Raw genomic sequence first — 10,492 nt, 5'->3', positions numbered from 1 at the left:
ACTGGTGACTTGAGACCATTCCTTTTCCACGAGAAAACCCGAGTTTTCAGTAGGCGGACCCACCCCCACCACTTTCGTCACGAGCGAGCGAGGCTGGATTGGGGGAGACATGCTGGCGCTCCCAGGGGTCACACAGCCGGTTCGGGGGACACTTCACGGCACGTGTCCTGTACGCCAACGTACGCACAGCTGTCACACCGTAAACTGTGTTTCTTACGCTACAGAACTTGGTTTAAAAAACCAAAAACAGGGGCGCCTGGGTGGCTTAGTCCGTTAAGCGTCCGACTTCCGCTTAGGTCATGATCTCGTGGTTCTTGGGTTCGAGCCCCGCGTCGGGCTCTGTGCTGACTGCNTAAGTGCGGCCTAAACCCAGTCTCCGGAATTCCCAGCTGAGGGTGGAGTGTGACTTCTGGCGCCGACTCCCCGGAAATGCCTTTAGGGGAAGTGAGAGCTAGGGCTGGGTGGGTGACTGGGCTCCGCCAGTCATCTCGCCCCCAGGAGGGCCCGGGGGTGGGGGGTGCTGGGCTGGGGGAGGGCNTGGCGCTCAATGCCAACTGAGCAGGTGCAGAGCGGGGGGCGAGGCCGGGCCAGGGGGCTGTAGGACGCAGACCCCGAGAGGCCCACCTGCCGGCATCATGGGGGGTGGGCAGTACACCCGTAGGGCCTGGAGAGAGGCCACAGTCACACTCACACCCGCTCGGAGCGCCTTCTGTGTTCCGGGTGATGGNCGCCCCACCCAGCAGCCAGCAAGCCTTCCTCAGCGCAGCGTCCAGCCTTCTCCTGCCTCCTGGGTTTACATCACTCCGACCCTGGAGCGCCCACCCACCCCCGCGCACACACACTTAGGCTGTTATCCATTACGCACGTCACAGTGTGGATGACATTCAGAGCCCGTCCTGAGGGCAGGATGACTAAGGAGAAACGGGAAGAGGGGTGACCAGGCAGGAGGAGGAAGCGGAGATAGGAGAGTCTTTGTTCCTAAATCGCGTGAGGTTATATCCTCTGAGGACCTTGCCCAGGATCCTAGGATGGCCTTGCACTTGCCAATGGCCTAGGGGATTCAAGGAAGGAATCCAGTGCCCAGGGGACCCAAGGAAGTCATTCACACCGTAGTAAAAACCGGTTTCTCTTCCTCAGAGTCTGGCACACCCAGGCAAATGAGTTTGAACGGAGAGGAAGTGGAGAGAGGGAGCTTGGAACTTGGCTCTGCAGAGAAGTGACTGGTTGATGACGGAATTTCGGGCATTGTGAGGAGCACACAGGAAAAAGTTCCGGGCTCTTTTTCAGCGCCTTTCCTCTCCCACCCGTGCTGCTGCTGCCTCTGACCGTGGGGGTGGGGGGAAGCCGCCAGCTTCCTCAGCTGCCCCAGTGGGTGGGGGGGCTCTGCCGACCGGCCCCATGCACGTCCCTCCCTGAGGCGGAGCCCCTCGGGGCGCTTGTTGAAAAGGCCGATCCCCCAGTCCCACGCCGACCCCCAAATGGGAACGGGGAGCGGAGAAGGGGCCTGGGAGCCTGGCATCTGCGTTTTCACACACTTCCCAGAGCCGCCCTTTGGGGGTCACACGAGTCAGGGTCCTGGAGCCCAAAAGACCTGGGTTTGGCTTCTGGTTTTCCCGCTCACTGGCCCTGCGCCCCCCGGCCAGTAGTTGAGATCTTCTGAGCTCCTATGGTCTTATCTGTAAAATGGGCTGGTAACCACCAGCCTCCGTTGAGAGGATGAAGTGAGACGGGGGCGCGCAGGGCACCAGGGAGCACACGGCACCCGGTGCTTTTCTGAGACGCATTTTCATACCGCGGTTCTAATTTCGTGGCACAAGGCTGAAGTCTTGCCAGTTTTGGAAGCTCTTGAACGAGGTTCTGCTTTCAGTTCTGTTATGAAAAGAAGCATTTACCAGCCTGGGGTCAGCCTGACAGAGTAAAAAGACCGCACACACTGGCGTCTGACTGGCCTGAGCTGCAATCCTAGGTTAGTCCATTACTGGCTGTGTTACCTTGAGCAAATTGCTTAACCTCTCTGAACTCTACGTCTTCAGCTGTAAACGAAGGGGGATACTAGCTGGCGCTCGGGGAAGGTTATCACAGGGTCAAGAGATGGCGTTTGATCCCTGGTTCTCAACCTCGGCCGCCTCGTATTAGACTCCTCTGCAAAATTGTATTGAAACAGATAAAATCCCCTCGGGCCAGGCCCCGGCCCGGATCGGTTAACTCGGAGTCTCTGGTGTAGGGCAGGCAGACAGGCAGGTTTTCAAGCTACCCGGGTGATTCCAGGGTTCGGGGAGGGCGGGGAGCTTCCATATTCCTCGTGCTCTTGACCCAGGGTCTGAAGCATCCTAGCCGCTCAGTGAATAGCAGGGCGGCGCCCCCACCACGTATCTTGTCTTCCTTCCTCCTCCGTGTGTGTGGGGTCCACCAAGGGCTCCCCCCACCCCCCGTTGACGGGAACTGGGGTCAGGCCCGGGCTCCTGACCCCTCCCGGCGCCTGTACCTGGGGACTCAGCCCCTCCCCTCCCGTGCCCTGGACCCGCGGACCTGTGCTTTGGGGGTGGCCGGGCTCTGCTCCTCCTCGGGCCTGTACCGGACCCTGGGCCCCCACCCTGGGTCACCCACGGGCCCTGCCTCCCCCGTGAGCTCCGGTCCTGCCCTGCGACCCTGCCTGTGTCCTCAGACTCTCGGAAACAAGGGTTCTCCCTCCCCTGTGGCAGACACAGCCCAGAGATAGGACCCGAGTCTGTCCCCAGCCCCGTGGCAGGTCCGCGGGCCTCTCAGCCGGGTGGGCAGCATCGGCCACCGCGTGGTGGACTCTGTCCAAGACGGAGAGCCATCCCCGTGCCCCTTTGCTCCCGGACTTCCCGAAGGCAAGAATGTGCGCTCGCCAACCAGCAGCCGCAGAAGGACTTCATTTATTTATTTTATGTTTTTTAATTTTGAGAGAGAGACAGAGTGCAAGCAGGGGAGGGGCAGAGAGAGAGGGAGACACAGAATCCAAAGCAGGTTCCAGGCTCCGAGCTGTCAGCACAGAGCCCGACGCGGGGCTCGAACCCACGAACCGTGAGATCATGACCTGAGCCAGAGTCGGACGCTTAACCGACGGAGCCCCCCTGGCGCCCCTACATGGAAGCACTTTAAACCCGCGTCCTGTCCTACTGACGTGACAACCCCAGGTGGCTTGTGCAGCGACCCCACCCCCGCCCTCACCCCCAGAAGCTGGCACCGTCAGGTCCCTGCACTGAGGCTGCAGGTGGATTAGGGCTGCTGGTCGGGGGACCCCACCACGGGGAGATCATCTCGGGTTGTCCGCGTGCAGGGGGGAGGCGGGAGAGGAGGTCAGAGGCAGATGTGGCGATGGAGGAATCAGCCTGCTGGGCCACGAGCCGGGAACACAAGTGGCCTCTAGAAGCCCACAGAGCAAGGAAGTGGAGCATCGGCGGCAGGGGTGGGGGGAGGGGGTTGGGCCACAGCCCTGCCCACGCTTGGATTTCTAGCTCTGTGACGGTGGCGTGTGGGACTCCTTATCCCCCGGGGAACAGACAGCGCCTTCCTGCTGTTTTAAGCCCCTGCGCTAGTGGTGACTGCGCACCGCGGGTTCGTGCCCCTGCCCGGGGGGGGGGGCTCCCCCTTGCCCCAGCAGGGGGGCGGCCACCCCAAGGACAGTTTAGTCCAATTCTAAAACTTTCAAGTTACTTTTGATGGCTGGACAGACTCAGTTTGTAAAATGTGGCTCATTTTAAAGCTTCAGTTTCTGACTCAAAGCCGCTCACTTTGCCCCAGTGAGGGGATGAGAGGAAGGGACAGCGGCTACGTCCGCCCCCCTGCACCCCACCCTGCACTGAGGACAGACAGACAGACGTCTCTCCGTGGGAGTCGCTCACCAGTGGCCTTTCCTGCTGATCTAGTTCGTGGTTTGGGTGGAGACTCAGTGTCACCCAAGGGATCCCTTGAGAGACTCGCTGTGGGCTGACTGCCAACACGCTGGGCCCGCCCCTCAGCAGCTCCGGGGAGCCCTGCACCCCACAGTCCTGTCCGGCCGGCCGACACAGGTGGGGTTCAGCTTGCACACTTTGCGGAGCCTGAGCTGGGTCCAGCCAGCCACCTGCACACGCCCCCCACGGGCAGGAACGCCCCCCATCGCTGCCCAGAGCCCGTGTCCCCTGTCGGGCAGCATCACGGCCATGGAACCGGCCCGGAGCCCAGAGGACGCCCAGAGGACACCCAGCGGGGACAGGGCGGGGTTCTGTGGGGACCCTCCTCGCGCAGCCGCCCTCTCCAGAAAGACAGCGCATCTCGGTCTGCGGAGAAGTCCGCAGGGATGTGCTGTCTGGCCCTGGGCCTGGGGGAACCCCAGACTTCTGTTCCCTCATCCTGGGGAACCCCGTGTCCCCCACCATCTCCCCACTACGGCTGTGCGCCGTCGAGGAAGATATCCTGAACCCGATGACTCGTGGCATCGCGACTGACGCCAGCAAGGAAGGGCTGGCACCTCCAGGGAAAGCACGCGCCTCCTTCCCACCAGGTGACCTCGGGCAGGCCACTCAAGGGTATGGTGAGGGGACCGATGGAAAGCACCTGCGGGCTGCCCGTGCCCCAAACGCGCTCCAAACGCCTGCTGGCGGGACGCCTCGGGGCTCAGCCGGTTAAGCGTCCGACTTCGGCTCAGGTCGTGATCTCACGGTTCGTGGGTTCAAGCCCCGCGTCGGGCTCTGTGCTGACTGCCAGCTCAGAGCCTGGAGCCTGTTTCGATCTGTGACTCCCTCTCTCTCTGACCCTCCCCTGCTCACGCTGTCTCTCTCTCTCTCCTAGAAATAAATAAAAAAACATTAAAAATTTTTTTTTTAAAAATCAAGTGATTCAGAGGGTTTACAGCAGAAAATTACAGCCCCTGGTCTTCCCGCCTCCATCATTCCACCTCTTCGTCTCCTCAGATGCAATAGCTTTTAACTCTTGGGCCCTGGTGTTCACTTCTCTTGCCCTAAAGAGTATGTCTGTGTTGCTTTTTGGAGAAATCTTTCAATTAAAACAAAAAGACAAAGGGTAGAAAATATGGGAGACAAATTAGACAAGGAACCAGGTGATACACATTTGAATATGAGAGGAGAGAATGAGAAAATGGGGGGGGGGTTCTATCTGTTCAACCATCCGTCCATCCACCCATTCCTTCCTTCCTTCCTTCCTTCCTTCCTTCCTTCCATCCATCCATCTCCCAGCGCTAAAGAAGGTCAGGTTCCAATTAGGTTTATTAAACAAAGAGCCTACTCTCCGATATGTAGCATTTTCTTAAGTCCAGTGCCCTGTGACCTCACTGGGCCCTCCCGAGAGCCAAGTTTCCAGTCTCCATGCTTTCCCTTTTCCCCTTTTTTCTTGTTCCTGTATCGCTGTCTTCCATGCGTCCTGAAAAGGTGATTTACACCACAGCCTCTGCTGAGAGCGCGCCTGGGGCCGGGCTGCCTGGCCAGCTGACACTTCCCTCTCCTAAGAGTAAATTCCTGGCACACCCACCGCCGTGGAGAAATAACGCTGAGCAAAAAGTTGAGCAAAGAAGCTGCAGAATGATGCAGAATGATGGTTTTGCTACTTATAACCGGATTAATGGCCAAAAATATTATGTTTGATCAAGCCTAACCTTCACCAAAGAAACGAAGTTGGGAGCCGAAAATCCAAATTATAATGGAACAACGTAATAAAGAAATGAGGAGGGGCGCCTGGGTGGCTTAGTCGGTTAAGCGTCCGACTTTCACTTAGGTCATGATCTCGCGGTTCGTGGGTTTGAGCCCTGCGTCGGGCTCTGTGCTGACTGCCAGCTCAGAGCCTGGAGCCTGTTTCAGTCTGTGACTCCCTCTCTCTCTGACCCTCCCCTGCTCACGCTGTCTCTCTCTCTCTCCTAGAAATAAATAAAACATTTAAAAAACATTAAAAAAAAAAAAGAAATGAGGAAACTATGCCAGTAATACAAGCACATGTTTAAATAGTAAGCCAAGGGGCGCCTGGGGGGCTCAATCGGTTAAGCGTCCGACTTCGGCTCAGGTCGTGATCTCACGGTTCATGGGTTCGAGCCCCGCGTCGGGCTCTGTGCTGACAGCTCGGAGCCTAGAGCTGCTTCGGATTCTGTGTCCCCCTCTCTCTGTGCCCCTCCCTCCCTCATGCTCTGTCTCTGTCTCTCAAAAATGAATAAATGTTAAAAAAATGTTTTTCTTAATTAAAAATAAAATAAATAAGTAATAAACAAACAGTAAGCCAAGCCAGAAGGCTTTATAGGAACAATGGCCTCAGCAGCCCTGACCTTGTCCGTGCTCTTCTGCCTGGGTCCCTGTTTATAGCGTTAATGTCACTCAGAAGCATAACTGGAAATGGCGGTACATGAATATGCATGCGCGAGTTTCCTCTGGCTACATGATGACCCAGGAAGTTGATCCTCACACACCCAGAACATGCCAGGTCTCAAGGGTCATTTTTTCCTTTAATATCCAAAGGAACAGGCAAAGCGCCCACGCTGTGGGCGAGGGGAGCCTCACCCCTACAAGCCCCTCCTACAAGCCCCCCCCATCGCTTGGGGCCCGGCACCTGCTGTCTGTCCTTGGCCATATGTCACCCCTGGTTGGGAAGCCGCAGCACACATGTCATCAGTCCCCAGTCTCTGCTCACACAAGCTTTCATTGTGCAATTTTATTGAGGATTTGACGGGATCGGAAGACGACAGCCCAACGGCTCGGACAACAGCTTCCGACTGAATGTTAGTCATAACCGTCCTGTGAAAGTTCTGGACAACCTCCCCCACCGGGACTTTCTAACAATCCTCGGACTTTCCCCTCTCTTACCGTTTTCTTTTCTTTTTTTTTTCTCCTCTCTTTTCCCCCAGCTTTATTGAGATATAATTGACTTAATAACACCGTGCAATTGAAAATGCACAATGTGTTTGTTGACTGGATACAATCGGATACAAGAAAACTTTGATTCTAGTGCATAGTTTGTTCTGGAAACATGCTTGTAATCCAGTGTAATTGTATATCAAAGCGGTTTTCCCCATGAGAAATAAGGGAGGGGCGCCTGGGCGGCTCAGCCAGTTGAGTGTCCAACTTCAGCTCAGTTCATGATCTCGCGGTTCATGGGTTCGAGCCCCGCATCGGGCTCTGTGCTGACAGCTCAGAACCTGGAGCCTGTTTCAGATTCTGTGTCTTCCTCTCTCTCTGCCCCTCCCCCACTAATGTGCGCGCTCTCTCTCTCTCTCTCTCTCACTCAAAAATAAACATTGAAATTTTTAAAAATTTAAAACGTAAGAAAAAGAAAATACAAAATATAAAGAAACACAAACAAATTAGCCGGCACTTCCCTTTGAAAACCTTCGTGGCTGGTGTGAAGGAGACAAGAGAACAGAGAATTATTTTTTAGGACAACTTTCACTCTCACTAACGGAATCACTGGGATCTATTGGCTCAACAGAACCTTTTTCCTTTCATGTAACTTTAACAAGGAACCTGTCCAACGACATAGAATGGAGCAAAGCATTCCGGAGCTCACTCTTGTCTGGAGAAGCAAAGGACTGTCCATGGGGACTTTGAAGTGACAAAAATACACTAGTGCCAGTTGCGGCCACCTTCCAATGTTCTGAAAAATCAGGTTGCTGCCAACCACCACGGCCTGAGACGGAGCATCCAAGCATGGGAATCACCCACGATCCCGCAGAGAGAGAGAGAGAGGGAGAGGGGGAGGGAGGAAGGAAGGGGGAGGGAGGGGGGAGAGAACCAGTGTTGATCATGGGATGTTCCGCATCAGATGCTACTCGTATTATAAGACATCAATCGTTTAACCAGTTAAAATTTATTATTTGGGGCGCCTGGGTGGCCCAGTCGGTTAAGCATCCGACTTCAGCTCAGGTCATGATCCTATGTTTCGTGGGTTCAAGCTGTGCTGACAGCTCAGAGCCTGGATCTGTGTCTCCCCCTCTCTCTGCCCCTCCCCTGCTTGCCCTCTGTCTCTCTGTCTCCCAAAAGTAAATAAATATTTTTAAAAGTTTTAATTTGGGGCGCCTGGGTGGCTTAGTTGGTTAAGCGTCCGACTTTCGCTTAGGTCATGATCTCGCGGTTCGCGGGTTCGAGCCCCGCGTCGGGCTCTGTGCTGACTGCCAGCTCAGAGCCTGGAGCCTGTTTCAGAGTCTGTGACTCCCTCTCTCTCTGACCCTCCCCTGCTCACGCTGTCTCTCTCTCTCTCTCCTAGAAATAAATTAAAAAAAAAAAAAGTTTTAATTTATTAGAAACATTTGCTCATCTTGCGGAACATTCGCATAACAAGACCCCAAGGTTTCACCGTATTGCGAAATGCCCGCCACCACAGCCAACGTCACTATTTCTCTTCTGTGATGAGAACACTTAAGATCTGCTCTTCCCAGACTTGGCTGCTTCCCGAGCCTGCCAGCTTTCCGCCCCCAAATTCCTGTTCCTTTTTCACGTGGCCTAACTTTGCATTTCACCTTCCCCGTTCTGAGCCACGCCTCACTCAAAGAGACCCACCAAGGTATATCTCTAGCCCCCAGGCCAAAATCACAATAGCAGTTAAGTCTCTGTTGCCCCTTGGACATAAAAGTGACAGCACTTAGTTATTCTTCCAATGACATTAGTGCCCTGCACCTTTGACAACGGAAGACAGAGCAGTGAGTCAGCCTCCTACGGACGCGTCTGATCTCCGGGGCTCGTGAGTCTCCGGGGAAGCACTAGGCGGGCTCACTCCGTGCTGCACACGGGGACACACGGAAGCTCCGAGACTAAGGGCCACGCCTGACGGTTCCCAGCTGCTGACGGGCAGGGTTTTCTGAGCCTCCGCCCGCCTGACCCCTAAGCAGAGGTAGCCCTGAAACGTGGGAGACAGTGGCCCCCACCCCTCCCCCCAGCCGCCCCCAATCATGTCTGTTTCCTCTGTCTCCGTTCTTCTCAGGGTCCCATCACGATGGATTGGTGGAGGGACAATTTCTTGATGATCCTAGCCGTGGCCATCGTCATCGTGTCCGTGGGCCTGGGGCTCATCCTGTACTGCATCTGTCGGCAGCTGCTGAGACAGGGTAACGGCCGTCTCACCCGCGCGGTGGAGGGAGGGGAGGGCTGGGGTGGCTGGACTGTGGGTAAAGCATTAGGTATTCTGGGTCTGAGCCCAGCCCTGCCTCTACCTTGCATCTCCGGGCCTCAGTTTCCCCAGCTGCAGGCGCTCTCCCGGCGCCCAGGGTGTGGGTACGGGCAGGATCCGTGGAGGCACACACCGGCCCAGGGCTTTCTCTCTCCAGCTCGACTCTTGCTCTCACCTCTGGGACCTGGGAGACGGCACGGGTCCAGAGAACGTCAGGGGCCGCCTCAGTTCCGAGCACATCGAGTTGAACACGTGTTGTATACACAGAATACACACAGCCTTTTCTAGGTCGATCATTCCCCACCAACGCGGTTAAGAACAAAATGTCTTGAGGCATGAAATATGGGTTCAGTCCGTGATGGACGCTTCGGCCACCACCACTGTGTCCCCTAGGGTCAGACCCTGAACCTTTCAGGATGACAGCCGCCTGGGCCACGGGTACTTGGCACCTTCAAAACGTATATAAGCAGCTTCCTGGGGGTATGACGCTAACCTCACACCATCTACAAGTGGGTTTCCGCTTTGCCGTCCATTCTCTCAAAACCTGACATCCTTGACTTGATGGTGTGTTTTCGTGCGATCTGATCCCTTCCGATGACCCGGGGATGGTAAAGGCACTGGCAGGTGCGGCTGCCTCCCCCGGGGCGGTCTGGGCAGGCCACCCTCGGCACCGACCTGCCGCGGCGTCTGGGACAGCCCCAGACCCCTGCTCGCCCGGTGCTGACAGGTGCGGGCTCCCTCCATCTTTTCTTAGAGATGTGACCTTAAGGTTCAGAGAGAGGAAGAGCCCTGACTGGGGGCTCACAGGAGTCGGTGGCAGAGTTGGGACCAGAACTCAGTTCCACTGGGCTTCTTGTTCAATGGTCTCTGCCCTCGACCCCTTGATGGTAATTAGTTGTTTTTTGGTCTTGTTTTATAGATGTTTAAGAAATGTATTTTAAGGTTTATTTTGGTGGGGGAGAGAGAGAGAGAGGAGGAGAGAGAGAGAGAGATCAAGCAGGGGAGGGGCAGAGAGAGGGAGACACAGAATCCACAGCAGGCCCCAGGCTCTGAGCCGGACCTGGGGCTTGAACTCACGAACCCGGAGTTCATGACCTGAGCCGAAGCCAAATGTTTGGCTGACTGACCCACCCCGGAGCCCCTTTTTGTGGTTGTCCTTTTAACACGAAGGGCATATTCCGGCTCCCATAGCCCTCCGTCCATTTGCCTTCCTGAAATGTTTCGTTCTTAGATCCGGACGAAAGTAGGACCCTGAACAGACCCTTCCCCGTTCTCCCGGGCCTTAAGCCACCGCCGTGAACACGCAGCTTAGCACGAACGGTGACGTGCGCCCGGCACGCCCGGGGTACCTCCGAGCGCGGGCTGTGCACGCGGGACGAGGTGACCG

General features: G+C 56.1%; 1 protein-coding gene across 1 annotated transcript in view; it reads left to right on the top strand.

The window, feature by feature from the left end:
* SCIMP (SLP adaptor and CSK interacting membrane protein) overlaps positions 1 to 10,492 on the top strand; it is a 19,718-nt gene that overhangs the window by 4,069 nt on the left and 5,157 nt on the right. The window contains exon 2 of the mRNA XM_077746852.1: positions 8,920 to 9,043. Coding sequence (XP_077602978.1) covers positions 8,920 to 9,043 — 124 coding nt within the window. The remainder of the gene's footprint in view (positions 1 to 8,919; positions 9,044 to 10,492) is intronic.

Source organism: Crocuta crocuta, unplaced genomic scaffold, assembly GCF_008692635.1.
Source record: "Crocuta crocuta isolate KB4526 unplaced genomic scaffold, BGI_CrCroc_1.0 scaffold139, whole genome shotgun sequence".
Classification (NCBI taxonomy): Eukaryota; Metazoa; Chordata; class Mammalia; order Carnivora; family Hyaenidae; genus Crocuta; species Crocuta crocuta.
The sequence above is the reverse complement of the archived record's forward strand: the minus strand, read 5'-3'. Positions and strand labels throughout refer to the sequence as shown.